General features: G+C 55.2%; 1 protein-coding gene across 1 annotated transcript in view; it reads right to left on the bottom strand.

The window, feature by feature from the left end:
* Positions 1 to 1,818: 1,818 nt before the first annotated feature.
* ASS1 (argininosuccinate synthase 1) overlaps positions 1,819 to 17,642 on the bottom strand; it is a 50,675-nt gene continuing 34,851 nt past the window's right edge. The window contains exons 13-16 of the mRNA XM_021691748.1: positions 12,203 to 12,334; positions 7,399 to 7,555; positions 3,556 to 3,621; positions 1,819 to 2,101 (exon numbers count right to left, since the gene is read on the bottom strand). Coding sequence (XP_021547423.1) covers positions 2,056 to 2,101; positions 3,556 to 3,621; positions 7,399 to 7,555; positions 12,203 to 12,334 — 401 coding nt within the window. The 3' untranslated portion in view covers positions 1,819 to 2,055. The remainder of the gene's footprint in view (positions 2,102 to 3,555; positions 3,622 to 7,398; positions 7,556 to 12,202; positions 12,335 to 17,642) is intronic.

Genomic DNA, 17,642 nt, shown 5'->3' with positions numbered 1-17,642 from the left:
CAGGAAAACAATTTAGATGTGGAAAAACTAAATCTACGAATGGGAAAAAGTTGAGTAACTTCGTTTTTTTCCCCCCACTATAGTAGAATATTATGTAGCTGTTGTGTTTGAGAAGAGATTTAATGATGTAGGGAACCATTCATGATCTAGTGTTAACATTTTAAAGCACAGTGCAACATCTGCTTTTAAAATACTTTAACCCAAAGAACTCTGCAAAAATATTCATAAGCATAGAAAAATATGACCAGAAAGAAATACACCAAGTATAAGCAATGTTTGTAACTGGGATGCTAAGCTGATGGCTGATCATTCTCGCCATAAAATTTTATTTATTTTTTTAGTAGGATGCAGCCTATCATGATGATTAAGGACATAAACAACGCTTTGGGGGTCAGCCAGGCCAGGATTTGGTTCTTGGCTGTCTTCTTGCTAGCTGAGTGACCTTTGGCAAATCAATTTCTCTGCATCTGTTGTCTCCTCTGCAAAATGGAAATGGAAGTGTCTACCTCACAGTGTTGTTTTGGAGATCAAGTGAGATAATGTGAATAAAGTGTACAGCAAAGTGTTTGGCAAAATTAATATTGAATAATTCATTTATAACTTCTATCATCAGAGAAAAATACGTTTCAAGACAAAACTTGTTTGGAAAGAAACCCTCATTGACAAAGGCAGTGGAGTGTTCAGAACCAGGGCAGGGCAGAGAGTAACCAGCATTCAAGTTTTCCCAGGAAAGATGCTTCTGGTTGGTATCAGGAACTCCCTCATCAAGCTTAAGCCTTAAATGACAATTGGTTATGAGAACCCCAGGTGTCTTACAGAATCTGGATTGAGAAATGCCACCATTAATGCTACCAGCACCCGGGTGCCTGATTGGCTCAGTTGGTTGTCTGACTCTTGATCTCAGTTCAGGTCTTGATCTTGGAACCTGAGTTCAGGCCCTGCATTGGGCTCTGCAATGGGCATGGAGTCTCCTTAAAAAACAAAACAAAAAAACCCATAAAACACGCCATCAACACCATGGTTCCTACCAGGATGGGTACTGGGATTCTAAACCTAAAACCCACTCTTTCCCCCTTCCTCCTGCCTCTTTCTTCTCTCTCTGCTTTCCGCGCGACCGGGCATCCTATCTGGCCCAAGTGCACCTGTCCTCGCTTCTGGCTATCTGTACCCGCCCAGTTCCTGGGAGTGAGATTCTGATTGGTCCAGCTTAGGTCAGGTGTCCAGTCATGAGCCAATGAACTCTGACTGAGGGGGCGGAGTCACTGTGCAGACATGGCCGCTTTGGGTTGGTGGAGGAGCAGTAGCGGGAACCTTGTAGGCCAAGTGGCCTCCCCCAAGAGTGTCCGCTAAAGTTTTGTGCCTGTCCTTTTCTGTTCTCTGCCAGGCTTTTCTTCTTACTGGGGGCTCCTCCTCCTCCACAATTTAGGGTACTTAAGGCTACTGTGCTGTAGTGGGGGAGCCTCGTGTGGTCAGTCATGGCCGCCATTCCCAGTTCTCTGTGGGCAATGGTAGGACAGCTCTCCTGCATGTCACCCAAACTCTCCTTGGTTCCCCGTGACACGGCACGGGGCCACAGTCGGTGACAAAATGCCAGGCCGACCCAGGGGGGCATATCTGGATTCCCTGGTTCTCGCTGGGGGAGAGAGCCTCCGATCCTTCCAGAGAAACAGGTTCCTGGGCAAAAGGTGGCTTTGGCGGCGCTTAAATCAGAAAACACCAAGGTTGGACTAAGAAGAGCATGACACACACACGCACACACAAACGCGTGCGCACGCGTCCCCCCAACACCCTCTCTGCAGAAATAAAGAAACAGAAGACTCATGTATCTTTTTTTAATTGTCATTTTACATCTCCCCACTGCAGCTGCCTCCACCCTTCCCTCCAATGACCACTTCGGCAGGCTACAGGGGAGCAGGGAACAAAGCTGGGGCCTGGTACCCCCACCAGGCTGCCAGCCTGGGAGAACAAGTCACAATTACAAATTATCACAACAATTAGCGCCTGTACTTGGGAGATGGGCAAATGAGGCGGCCCAGCTCCTCATTGTCAGCCTGTCTATTTGGCAGTGACCTTGCTCTGGAGGCGATGATATTCCTTCAGCCTGTAAACCAGATTGAAAACAAAGAAAAATGTAAATTAACAATAACAACATGCACTCCATTCAATTAATTCAGGCAGAACCCGGGTGGCGGGGGCAGCTGTTAGTTAAGATGTGTGTGAAGTTGTCTTTTTTCTCCCCCTCTGTTCCTGGTCCTGCCCTGGCCCCTCCTGCCCTCCAATCAGGATAATGTAATTAATTTATCTTTGGGGGAAAACATTGCTTGGCATTGTTGAAGACAAAGCATTTAACTGGCAATGGGAGAAATGAAGAGGCCATTATGAAAACCCGATGTGTTTGGAGCCATTTAAAAGGGTTTATAGTCATAAAATACAGAGGGCGAAGGAGGCGGGAGGGGGGGATGTGGACATGATTGTTGGAGTGGAGAGCACCCCGGGAAGGTCATCCGGATTCAGCGTCTCTCCCAGTCTCTCGGCTCCAGGGACAAGAGCCTGGCGTTGGGAGAAAATGGTGGCTCTGTGCCCAGGACATGTGTCAGGGAGACAAGAGAGACTCGTGCCTTCTTCCCAACGCCAAGCTGGGAGAGAAGGAAGCTGGTGACGCAGAACTGGGAGTTGGACAGACACACCTTCTGGACTTAGGTCCACAGCTTCCTAGCTGTGTGACTGTGGATGGCTTACTTAACCACTCTGGGCCTGTTCCTGGAGTTGCAAATTTGTGTTAAGAATGCAATGGGACGACCCAGGAGAGTGCCTGGAAGAGTGTATGGTAGCTGCTGGTAATAAATGACCCTGCTTGCCTTTGTGCGTGCCCCTCCCCTCCCTGGGCTACACCGGGGCTGAGCCCGTGAGCTCTTCCTGCAGGCCAGGGTCTGGGCTGAGTGCTTGATTTCCTGGGACTCATGCAAACTTACGCCACACCTGTGAGGTGGCTATGGTCAATATCCCCATTTGTGTTCCCAGGGATCCAGAAGGGATCAGAGGACCATCCTGCAGAGCCAGGATCTGAACCCAAGTCTGAGTGGCTTCAGTTGATGCATGCTATCCCACTAGGCCATGGGCATCCACGTGGCTAGGATGGTTTCCAGCCAGACCTGCAGCGCAGGTATGGTGACAGGTAGGCACCAGGTGCCTTCTGGCCTGGTGACTTTCTGAGGTTCCTTTCTACCTCTGGGCCATTTGCCTTTCTAACCTGCCCAGGCAACGGACTCCTTCTTGCAGCTGGAGAGGGTGGGAGTGAGTGAGGCAAAGGGTAGGACCCAGAAACAGGGGACCCAAGCACCCAGGGCCCCGTGTGGCTTCCGGCTATGCCTTCTGCCCCTTTGAGAATAGGAGCCAGCTGGGCCCAAAGCAGGCACTGAAGATGTTGTGGGCAGAGGGACGGGAAGATGGGGCTTCTCTAGGACAGGCCAGCGGTCGGAGCAGCTGAGGTCCCATCAGAGCCTGCTGCCCACACCTGGGGGGTCCGAAGACCCATCAGGGCCCAGAGCTGCTCACCTGAGGGAGTTGATATTGATGAACCCAGTGGCATCGACTGGCTCATAATCACCCTGCACGTTCATGCTGCAAAGAGAGAGTGAAAGGCTGTCAGCACACCCCCAGGCCTCACTTCCGACGTCGGGGCTCTCTGGGGCTAGGGACGACAGCTCAGGCTCGCAGGTAGCCGGGTTGGCCCACACTTTGGCTTCTCATTGCGTTTCTGTCCAATTCAGGAGCCCTACTATGGGCCAGGCACCGTGTCCAGGGCCAGATAGCAGGAGTCTCAGCCCTGCTACGGGAATGGGACAGGTAGGGTCCCGGCTCGGCCAGTGCCAGCCAGCGAAGTCCTCCGACGAACCAGAGAACTGCGTTTGTAAGCCGAGGACATATCCGTGAGCCAGCTCTGCCCTCAGGGCTGGGGTGGGGTGGGGTGGGGTGGGGGGGCTCTGAGAGAAATCTCCAGCAACAGCTGATGGCATCCAGTGGCCCGAAGGCCCGGGAGGCCACGGGGTGCACCCGGGACAGCCTTGGACTCGTGACAGCGCCCCCGAAGCTCTCAGCGCCCCCGGCACTGAGATCCATCCACAAACCTGGCACCTGCCCCACGCCGGCTGGCCCCGAGAAGGGCCTGCTCAGCCGCCACTGTTATAAACGTTTCCCCCATCCACAGCTGCCATCTTCCAGATTCGACAGCCTTCATCTTCTGGGCTGTTTTCACTTAGCTATTCTTCGAGGAACCCTTCCCAACCACAGTCCTCCCAGCCGGGGCTACAGCCGAGCTCTGCCACCCTGCCCCGCCGCAGAGCTTAGGGTACCCATTTCCACTCGGTGAGCTTCAGGCTTTCACTTGTCAAATGGGCCTCTCAGTGTTATCACTGACTCCACAGGAACTGATGCGGCTGCCACACCATGACTCGTGTCATTCATTCACTCATTCATTTATTCAGGCATTTATTAGGCACGTATGGTCTGCAGGTGCTGGGGAAATAGGAGCAAGAAGGGAACAGGGCCCACGGTACGTGGGTGGGGCAGCAGACGTCAGCAATCAATCACCCATCTGCCTTAATCACAGCTGGGATAAGCTCTTTGAGGACAAGTTCAGGGCATTGTGGTCTCAGATCTGGCTCCGCACGGCCACCCTCCAAGCCTCTGGCGGGGAGGGGGTCCCTTCTCTGTTTCTCACGCGTCCTACTCTGAATCAGCCCCTTGTCCTCCTGTCTCCAGAACTCCAGCCTCAGGACAAAGCAGTCTCAAGGTTCTCGATGACAAGGAGGCGGCCTGTCCCCTCAGGAGCCTTCTCCGGAGAGGTGAGATTGGGGAGGAGGAGGGCAGAGGGGAATCTGCTATTTTTCTTCCCCACCCTGAGACCCTAAAGCTGTGCTTCTGGCTGGCTCTTTGTGGATTGTGGACTTTTGACAACAACAAGTAGGGTGTCTACGCTCAGCTGTCCTGCAACTTGTTCAGGACCGTGGGCTCTGTTGCCCTACCCCCACCATGCCCCAGCCCTGACCTTCATGGGCCCAGGAAGCTGCACATGAACTCCCACACTCCCACCCCTTCTTTCCTCCTCCCCACCTCCGCTGGCCCCTCTAGGTCTCAGGTGGCGCAAGCCACCAGGAGCAGACCAGCAAGTCTCCTGTAAGGGGGAAGATGTCGGACCTCGGAAAGGCTGCCTCTTGGCACCCCTCACTGGGCAGAGAAAAAGCTGGACCAAACTAAAGCATCAGGCTCTGCAGCTCCCTTTTACAGACCTTGTTCTGGATGAGAAAGCTTACCCCGCCCCACACAAATCAAATCCTGGAACACGCTGCCACTGTCTGAATCACCCGTCCCCTTTGGAAGGACCCCTGTGCTCCGCTCAGGGAGAAGCCAGGGCTCAGAGCCCCTTCCAGCTCCCCTCCACGTGCATCTGCCTTTTCATCACCACTTCGCACGTGTCAAAACAAACTTTCCTGCTCCCCTCCCAGGACGCCGCAGCAGCTCCGGTAAAGAGAGGCCCACGTCCGGGGACACACTTGTCCCGCGCTCGAGGCTGCACAAGAGTTCCCAGAGGTGTTTCTCGGGAGCTGAAAAACCTCTTTTTAAAATTGTGGTTTGGGGTGGTGGTGGTGGGGGGGTGGTGGAAAAAGAGTTTACAATGATTTTTTTTTTTTTGTACCTCCCCTGACGGTCTACAGAAAACCTCTTTGCTTTTATTTTTGTTCATTCGAGTGGCTCTGACCTGCTCTATAATTACGTTACTTTCTACCTACTGTGCCACGGCATTTCCAGTTCTGCTACCGCTCACGGCTTCCTCGCTGGTCCCTGTGAGGCTGTCACTCAAGGGCTTTCAAGTCAGCGATGTAGAAATCAAAAAGAAAGGGGAAATGGTCGGAGACACAGTGAGAATAAATGCGCCTGCTTTTCTCTCTTTTTTTCCTTCCCCTTTTTACTTTCTTCATTTAATCTCCCTGAGTGAGGCTGTAAGGTTTAATGAAGGGTTGGGCAGATTATTAGAGGCTGCTGATTCGGAGGGGGAGGGAAGAAAGAGCCAGAGAGAGAAAGAGAGAAGATAATTTGACATTTACCCCGACTGATCTAAACTGATTCGGTTATATTTATGGCTTATAAAGTGTTTAGAAAGATGGAAGGGGGGAGAAGCTCAACGCGGCGAGGAGACGGGAAAGAGGGAAATAATATTGACCGCCAAACAAAACTCGCACGCTAATTCCCAACAGGCCTCTGCCGGGGCTAAGCTGGGCCTGGGACTTGAGTCAGGTGGGGCTGTCGGTCCCCACCTCTTGTGTGGCCAAGTGACCTCCAAAGGGGAAGCCTTGATCCTCCATGGAGGCCACAGTCTCATGCACAAGTTTAGGTGCAGCTCAAGAGTCGAGGCTGCCTCTGACCCAGCCCGCCAGGGCGCGGCGGCCTGTCCTGGGGCCGTGGCAGCACCCTCGGCGTGGCCTCAACGCCCCTCCCTGTCTCCCGCCCCGGCTCACTCTGACCCTCCCCTCCCCGGCCAGTTTCCTCCTGGCCTCGCAAAACCTCGAGATGTCTGCCACTCCGCCTCATCTTCCACCCACTTCCTCCTCAATTCTAGTCTCTTGTGTCCAAGGGCTGACCGGATACTCTCCGGGTCTGTCTCCAAGATGGCTCACCCTCAAGGTGTCTGAGCCCATATGTAGGATCTTCCTTCAAGAATCCCCTCAATTCAAGAATTGCCACCCACGTGTGCCCAGCTGCTCATGCCAGGCAATTCTATGCCTCTTCATCTCCCTCCACATCCAAGCCCCTTCCATTCTTAACGTCTTAACCACTTGTCAAATCCTTCTGTTTGTCTCAATCTCATCTCACCCAAATCTACTCTCCAGAGCAGCCAGAAGGACCCTTGAAAGAAAAAGGTCTGATGGCTCCTTCCCTTTAAGATCTGGCTCCGGGACCCTCACGCTCTGGCCCCTGGCTCCCGGTGTTCTTGGAGTGCCTGGAATGTTCTGGACTCTTCCAAGGCCCAGAACCTCTGCCCGTGACCGTGTCCCTGGAAACTTCGCTGCTCCCTCTCCACCTGGTTAGCTCCTGTCCTTTGGAGGCCAGCTCAAAGGTGCCTTCCTCAGGGAAGTTTCTCCATACCCATTACTATACCCAGCCAGACTATCCTGCACTTCCTCACGGCCCGACACTTGCCTAATTCTACGTTCAGGTGATCATTTGATTGGTGCCTTTGGAAGGTCCACGGGGGTAGAGGTAGCGTCGGTTCTCTTCACGACTGTCTCCTCCCCTGCCCCATACATGCTTAGGCGCATCTTTGTTGAGAAAGCTGGTCAGAAGGGACAGTGGCCATGAGGGTCTGCTCCCCAGCCGGGGGGCCAGTGTGGGGGCACCTACCTCACCAGCTCCTCGTTGTAGAGGGACAGCGGGGACTCCCGGCCGAGGATGTACACCTGGCCCTTGAAGACAGACACCTGTACTTTCCCTTCCACGCGCTCCTGGGACTTGGCGATGCAGTGGCGGACAAATTCACACTCTGGGCTGTGCCAGAAACCTGTAGGGAGGAAACAGTGAGGGCGCTAGGGAGGCCCACTGTGCTGGGGCCTAGGATTGGGAGTATAGGGAGGGAACCCCGAGCCGCAGTCCATCATGGCGGACCTTGGGGGAGGGTCTTGCATCAGCTGCCTCAAGGAGCCCGCATCCCTGTCCTGTGATCTTGCAGGTCTCTTGTGGGTAGGGAGGGGCCCTCCCTGCCCTAGCAAACAGTCACCTCCCAAGGATCAAGAGGAGGGGAGCTAACCCTCTGCCTCATGCCAGATATTCAGCGCAATGGGCCAGGCCCTGGGAACACTGCCGGGAAGGGACGCTGTCCCTTGCCCACAGGGAGCTCAGTCTCCTGAGGATGGCAGACAGCTGTGGGGCAGGAGACCTCAGGTAAGACTCAGACAAGTGTGAGCCTGGGCTGAGCGACAGGAGCACCCAGCAGGGGCAGCTGGGTAGTGGCTCGGAGTCAGAAAGACCATGTGCTTGTGGCCTTCACCACTCTGTGCCTCTGATTCCCCATCTACTGAGTGGGAATGACACAGCACCCCCTCCCAGGACCAGTGGGCTTATTGCGTGTGGAGGCCCCGGGTGTCCACATGCTGGCGTCCCGGCCAGGAGCCAGGAAGAGGCCCCCGTCCCCCGCCCCATCTCAGACATCAGTAAACTGTCTACATGCTGCTAATATTTTCCTATGCAAATATTTGTATGTATGAAGCACAGGCTAAGCTCTTTGAATCGTCAGAAACAGCCTGTGAGAAAAACTCTCTTCACCTCTCTCTTTTCTGAGTGAGCAAGTAAGGCCCGGGGAAGTTGAGGTTTCTCCAAGATCACACACAGGCTGCAGTGAGGGGCCTGGGGCCGGACCTACAGTAGAACAGCTCTGCCTCATATGATAATCTGGGAGTTTTCCTGTCTGTGGATGGAACATCCATCAGTATACAAGGTGCCTGGGAAATGTGCTACCCACCCCTCTTCAACCCCACTCTGTCCCCCAGAGGCCTCAGGCCAGGGAAGGCTGTGTGCTCAGTTCCCAGGCTGCCCCGGGGCTAGTACCTTGGCACCACCAACAGGCTCAGACGTGCAGACAGCCATCTCCTCTCTAGTCTCTGTGGAGGGCAGGCGGGCTGTGGCCAGGGTTGGGGGAGGGACAGCTCAAGGGGTAGGGTTTCCCTGAAACGGAGCCGGGAAGGTGAGCCCACCTGGGCAGCTGTGGGGCCAGATGGTGCGCGATCTCCTGCCCTGATAAAGGGCCAGGTCAGCCCCGGGTCTGTGGCTTTTGTTGGAGGCTGGGCCTCCAGGGGCACCTGCTGAGGCTCTCCGTGGGAAAGGGGAGCAGGCCTTCTCTGGGATGGGGTCCAGTGGCTTGCAGAGGTCAGGGAGGGCCGGGCAGGGAGAGAAGAGACAGGGCCACCCTCCGGCCACCTGTCATTTGGGCTTGCATCCTGCTCCACACTGACAGGCAACATACCCACTTTGTACCTGAGTTCCTCACTTGCACAGTGAGATATTACCACTCTCCAGGGGGGTGTATGGATTCCCTGATGGGATGCAGGCCGAGCACTAAGCATTTTAAATTCGAGATCTGAATATGGCCTCCACCAGCCCTCCCTGTACACAGGGAGACAGGCACCCAGAGAGGTATCCCCAGCCACAGTGAGATCCTGAAAAGTGTTCCTGACCCCCACGGGAGGGGACACTGATGCCCCCCTCCCCACCCCCCACCGGCCATGCCTCAGTGGCTTGGCCCTCTTGCTAAGTCAGGATAATTAGACCATTAAGCTCTCAGGCTGGAAGACAGGGAGGAGATGGAGCCAGAGATTGGGGTGGGGGCAGAAACCCACGTGGGAGCACCTGGCCTGCGCTTTATCTCAGGATCTCCTACCTCCCCCGCATGGGGATCTTGCACTCAGATTTCTTTTCCCAGCAGGCCCAGCCTGGGGCGAGGGACAGTGAGCCTGGCGTGCTGCATGGGTATCTCAGGTCTGGGGCTGGGCCACGCACTATGCTAATCGGGACGACAGCCCCCTGTATGAGCTGGGCATCTTACCCGTTCTCCTGCTGAAGAAACAGGCGAGGGAGAGGAGGTGAGCTCTGTGCCCTAAAGGAGAGGGAGGGGTCCCGAAGCTGGGGTCCTGCCAGGATGCCCTTGTGGGCTGAGTCCCACAGGGAAACTTGGGGATGGGGTGAGGAGAGGATGATAGACAGGGCATCTAGCAGTGGGGCTGAGGTAGAAGGGCTTCCTTGTGCCTCAGTCTCCCTATCTGTGTTTCTGAGGAAGCCCTGTATCACAGCAGTGTGGCAGGAAGAGACCTGGCCTGGTGCCCTTTATTTTACAGGAGGGGAAACTGAGGCTCAGGGTAAACAGACCTACTCAAGGTCATAAATCCAGCCGGAGGCAAGGCCCCAGGTCCCTGACTCTACGGAAACCACGCCAGGCATTTGTAGTTTATCGACCCACGCTGAAATCGCACTCTTCTGTGCTCTAGATGCTTTACAAGTGTTTATGTAATTAGTCGTCATTATGTGACACGTACATTTATGATCCCCACCCTTCAGATGAGGAAACCGAGGCACAGGGAGGTTCAGTAACTTGCTTAAACCGCTCTGTAATGTTCATGTCTCCCTAACATGAGAAATCACATCAAAGAGCCCCTCCGAGTTGCTGCCCGAGGCCAAGGTGACATCTACAGGGGCCTGATGACATCAGGGGCACCTGGGAAGGCGAGTGTCAATAATCCTTTGAAACCTCCTAATCACTGTACTTCATTTGGGGATTTGGAGGGCTCGGTGAGTTAACAGAATAATGATTCCACCCCAGCAGTCAGGTGTAGAGGCCCTTGGCCTGCGGGCCAAGCTGTGCCCCAGACACCGAGGGACCCCTTGATCTCCCTTTCCTAAGGGCCCCAGCCCACCTTCCCGCCCACCCTGGATCTGCTGGAGTGGCCGAGCACTTGGCCTCTGAAGCCGGCCTGTCCTGGGCTCAAAGACCCCACTCATCAGCTGTGAAAGCTTGTTCTGTGTCCTGGCCTGCCTGGGGCTCAGTTTCTTCACCTTGGTGCAGCTAAGATTAGGTAATACCCTCAACTGCCCAGCTCAGGCTCCTGCAGCAAGAGAGGTGGAGGCCCCTCTATCGTGGGAGGGGAGGGCAGCTGGCAGCCTGCCCCAACTCGGCCTCCCTAGAGGAGCCTCTGAGCTAGCAGCCCGGGCCAGGTGCTCTCCCCTATGGGCCTGCCAGGCTTAATGACTCTCCTACTCTGTAACCAGAATCCACCTTTCTGCTGAAACCCCGCTGAGCAAGAGAGCCTGCAGGAGACAATGGTATTTAAACACCTGTCTGTACCTGGGGGGGAGGGGGGGGATCCCAGCTTCAAAGCTGCCAGATACAATGGGAGGGAGAAATCACCCAGCCAATAACCACCGAGTCCCCTTGAAATCCCGAGATGAGTTACAGTGATTTGGAGCTTTCAAAGGGAATAAAACCTCTGAGGGGAGGAGGAGGGGATGAGGCGAGGGCAGTGGAGGCTTATCCCAGGTACGGATTATTAATATGCACTTTGCCGGGTCCCCCTGATGTCCAGGCCCCCGCAGTTGTCAACCCCGCCTAGGGCGGCAGCCTGTCCCCGACCACAGCTCAGAGGGACCGTTTGATGTACCTTCTCACGTTATAGAGCAGGGTCAGCAAACATTTTCAGGAAAGGGCCAGTTAGTAAATATTTTAGGCTCTGCAGGTCACGTGCTCTCTCTCACAGATGACTCAACCCTGCCCTGGCACTCGGAAGTGACCACAGACAACATGTAAGCCAGTGCACGTGGCCGTGCCCGAATACCATTTATGGGCACTGGAATTTGAATTTCCTAGAATTCTCAGGGGACGTGAAATAGTATTAATAAACAGTTTTTTTTTCCCCAACCATTTCAAAAATGTGTAAAAAACTAGGCTTCACTCATGGGCTGAACAGAATCGGGCCATGGGCTGGATCTGGGGACCCCTGTTACACGGTGTGAGGGATGGGATTGCAGTCAGGAGGCCTGGATTCCAGCTCTGTGACAGATAAGGCACCGAGTCTCACCTGGAACGTGGCCCCCCGCCCGCCCCCCATACCATGTGCTAATGTCATCCCGTGCACGGGCTCCCTCTGGCTCGGGCAATGCCCAGGCCTGGGGCCAAGTTCTTGGTCAAGGCAGACTTTCCCTTGCTTGTGGCAGCTCCAGGTTCTGCCTGGTCACAGCCTGGCCTGGGGTCAAACCCAGCTAGGCCACTTCCGGTTGTGTAACTTTGTACAAGGCCCTTTTGCCCTGAGACTCTGTTTCCTCATCTGTAGGAGGAGCTGGCTGCACCTCTCCTTGGGACGCTGGGAGGAGCCCCCGGGATGGCTCGTGTCCCCACCTGGCACGTGCTGGGTAGAAGCCGGCCACCCTAGGGATGACACTACCGAAGTTGTGCAAATCCCAGGTGCGGAGGCAGCTGGCCATCTTGGGGGGGTCCCTCAACACCCCGTGAACAAGGCAGGTGTCGGCACCCCCCACCCCCTCGCTTTGTCCCCTGCCCTCGCTCGACCCCCGTCACCCTGCCTCTTTCAGGCCCTCCTGAGGATGGTGGTGGGTGGGGCAGGACTGGAGGAGGGCGCTGTTCGCTTCGGGAGGGGGGTCTACGCACCCGTGTACACCAGCTCGGCGAATTTCAGGCCCAGGCCCTGTTTGATTTTGCGCACTTCGCGATCCATGGTGAAGGCCTCGATGTCTAAATGAGCGTGGTAAAGGATCGTCCCTGCTGGGGTCTCGTAGATACCTAGCCATTTTTCCAGGCAGGGGGAAAAGGAGAAAAAAGAGAGAAACGCATGAAACCCAAACTGTCAGCAAATGACAAAAAAAAAAAAAATAATAATAATGGCTCGTCTGACAGGAGACAAGCCGGTCGGACCCATTCACTCCCAGCTTGTTGCAAAATGCGCCTGTCATTATGCTCATGCTGGGGCCACGACAGTCCACTCTGCGGCTTGTGGAGAAAATGTCTGGATGCCCCCCTTTGAAGAGGCCCTCAGACGTTGGAAAATGACAGGGTTTCGGAGCGGCTCCCCCCTCCTTCCCAACGCGTGCCCACCGGCCCACGGCTGAAAACCTGTAATTAAACCAACTACGGTGGAGCCCAGGGCCCCAAATATCCCTTCCTCCCTTCCACTGGGGAGCCAGGGGAGGGGACAGCTGTGCACACACTTGCACACACGTGTGCACACACGCATGCCACCTTCAGCCTGAGGCTCCCTCGCCGGCCACGTCTCTGCACATACAGCCTGATCTCTGTGGCGGCGGAGGGCTTGGCAGTCTCCCGCACCGACCCCACGTGCAGGTGGGGAAACCGAGCCCGGGAGCAGACAGAACGTGCCCAGTGTGGAGCTGGGACCTGGATCGAGGTGCAGAGTCCCTGACTGGTGCTATCTGCTGCCCCATGGGTCAGCTGGCGATGGGGCCCAAACCCAGAAGGTCGTGGGAAGGTGGCCTTGCTCGAGCCCCCTCCCGATGACCTCAGGCCCCGTGTCTCCACCACCTAAACAACTTGCTTGGAGCCAAGGGTCTCCAAAGTGACACCGGGGGGACTGCCCCTGAGCTGAGCATGGTCCTGGCTGGGAGGGAGGTCTGATTAGGAGTCCCACACTGGATTTGAGGACAGGAGGCCCCAGGAGGCAGGACTGCCCATGCGCACGCGGCATGTCCAGGGAGCACGCTGAGCTGACCACAGGCACACCTGCCCTGGGGAAGCAGCAAGAACGGACCCCCTCCCACCAACGCGACTCTGAAAGCTTCCTTTCTTCCCACCATGTAACGTTACAGGTTGAGGGGGCACATTTAAAGGGATCCCGAACATTTACCACCGTCCTTCCACACTGGCTGCTTTAAAAATCAGAAAGGATCTGTGCGCCCGCGTTCTTGGCAGCACTATTCACAACAGCCGAAAGGCGGAGGCCACCACAATGCCCGTCGCCGGCTGAAGGGATAAACAAAATGTGGCATATACACACGGTGGAATATTATTCGGCCTTGAAGAGGGAGGGATTCTCAACACCTGCTACAGCGAGGATGTACCTGGAGAACAGAGAGCGGACGCGGGATGGTGGGTGCGGGGGGCGGGGAGGAGGGGGCAGAGGGAGGTTGTTGTTTGGGGGGCGGGCTACAGGGGGTGCTCTCAGTTTGGGAAGACAGAATTCCGGAGGTGGATGGGGATGATGGCTGCACAAGTGTGAACGTTCTTTACTGCTCCTCAGCTGTCGGCTTCAAAATGGTTAAAACGGTAAATGTCATGTAGGTTTCTCCACCACTTAAAAAATGTTTTTAACCACTGGCCTCCCCCCGACCCCCCAAAATCAAAAAGGAGATTGTTTTCGAACTTGGAGCCCAAAGGCACCACAGGCGTGGCTGAGGGTGCTGTCACTAGTCATAAATGTCCCCCTCTAAAGAACCTTCTAGTCTTCGATCTTTCACTCTGAGAATCGGAAAAATGTCAGCTGCCAGGAGAGGCCCTTTCAGACCATTGGTGCCCGGTTCTTCTAATTTTGAGCTGCAAACCCATTATTCAGTCTTTGGCAAAAGCCCAGCATATAGAAGAGAGAGCCCAGACCCCACTGGGGGGAGCAGAGGCCCCTCTGCAGACCCCGGGCTCCACCAAGAAGTCCTTAAAATGCCAGTGTGGCCCAACATTACTTTTACAGATGGGCAGACTGAAGCCCCGGGAAGGAAGTGACTTGCCCAAGGTCAATGGGAGCAGCATCTGGATCTCCCTTCTCTGCTCCAGGTTGCTCCTCAGGTCCTTTGGCAAAGTGATCCTGTGCTTACCAGGGCATGGAAAGGAATGCAAATCTGGGGAGCCGTGGCTGTGGCCGAGGAAGAAAAGCCTGGGCTCTCACCCTGGCTCCGAGGTGTTCCCAAGCAAAAAAGAGCCTCTCTAGGAGGTGAGTCTCTTATTGCAGCCCCCTGATATCCTGGTCTCGGAGGTGTGGGGGGGGGGGACATACTTGTCAAAGCCCCACCTGGAGACCAGGTGCTGATATAATTACAACGTGCCACGAAAGAGCCTGTCCCATTTCGCTAGTGTGGCTCTTGGGCAATTCTGCCGTCCTGATCCAGTTGTGACCTCCTGGGAGCAAATGGCCTCCCCAGCAGGAAAAACACCAATGTCCCAAGTTCATGCACCAGCCCCAAGCCCTGGAGCCCTGGAGTCCCAGGGTGTTGTTCAGGCCCTGCTCAGTCTCCTTGTCTCTATTGCAAAAACAGTTCAAACAGGCTCGACCATCCGTTTCTACCGAGCGGCTGGGAGCCCCAAACCAGAAAGGCTGTTGGAGGCGGAGATGGATGGATGGCTGAGAAAAGCCAAGAGCATGAAAACGGGGAGTCATGGAAAACCTGCAAAAACTCAGCACAGAAGTCAGGGCTCCTCCTAGGGGGGCAGTAAGGGGCCACAAACAAGTGGCTCCTGATGGCCCCGGGCCACAGAGGAAGGCCCAGTGGTTCAGCCATCTGTTTACAAAGACGTTTGCAGAACATTTAGAAATGTCTGCCTCCAGCACGGCAGACGTGACCACCACGTTAGAGGGCCAGTTTCAACTCTCCTAGAGACTTCATCGCCGGGAGTGCAGGAATTCCCCAGAGCTACCTAAAGCAAGACACACGGACAGAAACTTACTGGTCTTTCACCCTGGCACATACTGAGAGCTTGCTATTTAGCGAATTGGAGACAGGCCTTCTAATGATTAGTTTTGCTACATTTCGGAAAAACCCCGAAGCTTTCCAAGGCTCTCCGTATATTGGCACAGTCTCCGAGAGTGGAGCCCTCCTGCTTTCAGCTCCCAGGGAATCTGACCCCTTGCTTTTCTGTCTTCGGCTGGGCCAGGCACGGGGCACAGTCCAAGCTGTATTTGCAGGGCTGAGGCTGGGGACCAGAAGTCTCATGGAACAGACACCTTCACAGAGTTCCCAGGTCAGCTTTGCTGTGTGACCTTGGCCTACCTCAGTCACCTTCTGAGCCCCAGGCAAAGTGCTCTTCATTCTCACTTCCACTGAGACCTGCCTGGATGGTAAGTACCTGGACACACTGTCACCCCCATGTGGTGGGCATGCTGATGGCTTTGTCTCTTTAGAAGATCGGGGCCAGCTCCACAGCATCACTTCCCAGCAGCCCAGAGGAGGAACAACAATGGTTGTGTGCAGAGTGCCAGGAGGACCCTATACTTTCCAGCCAGCAAGAGCCACGACCTGCCCAAGTGCCACCCGCTGCTGGCCCACGCTAGCAGATCCCCAGGAAAGGAGCAGGGAGCGTCTGGTGGGCAGAGCTGCCCGCCCCTGAGCACTAAGAACCAGCCTCATGGCCGCCAACCCTCCCAGACGGCCGCAGGAGGCGCCGAGGGCTAGAAGAAAAGCCACAGCCCTCAAACACATTGCACAATTAATGTTCCTGCTCCTTTTCTTAGGTGTTCAAGTTAATTGTGACTGATCAAAAATCTGTTTTCAGGTCGTTGCTGTCGTGTGTGTGTGTGTGTGTGTGTGTGTGTGTGTGTGCGTGCGTGCGTGTGAGCATAAAAAATCCCCCCTCTCCTCCCCACAGGGGTAGGGGGTACAGATGATTTCTGTGTATTCCTTCTGGGGAAAAAAAAATGACTTAAAAAAAAAAAAACAGTGACAGAAACCTGATGCTAAAAGACTATGGATTTGGGGCTTTTGACAGTCGGCATACAAACCACCGCACAAAAAGGAGGAGGAGATGACAGGTGAGTCTCGCTGTCGCGGTGGAAGAGACAACAGACATCTTCATAGTGACATGCACAGCGGCTCCGAGCGTCTATTTTCATCTCCCCGTGTTTACAGGAAAAAGACAGAGGTGTCAGTGGTTCTCTGCAGAGCAGCTTCAATCACACCATAATTACTGCCAAGGGGGGGATGGGGAAAAGGGCAAGGAGTTGGGGGGTGGGGGGGTGAGTGGACCAAGGAGGAAGAGGTGGGGACCAAAACATTGCTGCAGCTTAAATCCGTCTCCTCTGTTCCTGAGGCTGCCGGGTTAACCGGATGGTATGATTTGGCAGAACGGAGTGGGATCTGCCAATCCGCTGGGGTCTGGGTCGGGGTGGGGTGGGCGTTAGGGCAGCTGGACCAGAGGCTCTGGTCCTTTGGGAAAGCAGTATCCAGAGGGAGATATCTGGAAAGGCCCGGAGAAGGGAGGTTGGCTGGAGCCCAAGGGCTCCCCTCTTGGGTACTAGGGCCAAGGATGGAGGCGCTTGCCATGGTGATGGGGAGGCAAGTCATGGTGGGTCTCTAGCCATCCTCCATGTTCCTGGTGCCCTGCAGGCCCCAGCCCTGGGATCAGGGTGGGCCTCTGGGGGTACAGACATCTTTGTTTCATAGCTCTCCCTCTACTCTCCATCTGGAACATTCCATCTGAGCAGAGCCTCTGGGAGGCCTGGACAGGTGGGCAGGCAGGTGGGTAAATGGGCAGGCAGCCCTTGCTTCTTCTTAGCCAGAAAGTGGAGGAGTCAGGAGGAAGTGAGATAGGACGGGAGAGTGGGAGACAGATGGGAAGGGTGGAGGAGAGAGGGACAGGGAGGGAAGAGGAGAAGCAGGCAATGAGGAGGAGGGGGAGGGAGTCCGCCGAGGGAAGAGGCAGCGGCAGGCAGAGGTGAGACCGGCAGGGACGGGGCTGGGAGCTAAGGAGAAAGCCAAGCTGGCTAGAGAAGGAGGGAGAAGGTGAGCAGAAGGACAGGCGCTGGCTCCTTCCCCGCTTCCCTCCTGCCTGCCCTGCCCCCCCTTCTCCTCCCCACTGATTTCATTTACTTCACTTAATTAGCCCCCCTCCAGAGTTAAAAAGATAATGTGATAATGACGATGTGAACAGCCACAATACAGCAAAAGCTACTCCATCTGCAGCTTCCCCAGCCCCCTGCCCCTCTGACCCCATGACCACCCCAGACTCAGGGCACTAACACTGCCCAACTCCCTACCCAACTCCCCCCTGCTCCCCGCCCCCCCAAAAAAACAAGCCCTTTAACGAATTTCAATTATGAGCTTTGTAAAATCAATACAAATGACATTTTCCCCTTGTACACAGAGGTACGGAC

Source organism: Neomonachus schauinslandi, chromosome 13 (assembly GCF_002201575.2).
Source record: "Neomonachus schauinslandi chromosome 13, ASM220157v2, whole genome shotgun sequence".
NCBI lineage: Eukaryota > Metazoa > Chordata > Mammalia > Carnivora > Phocidae > Neomonachus > Neomonachus schauinslandi.
The sequence above is the reverse complement of the archived record's forward strand: the minus strand, read 5'-3'. Positions and strand labels throughout refer to the sequence as shown.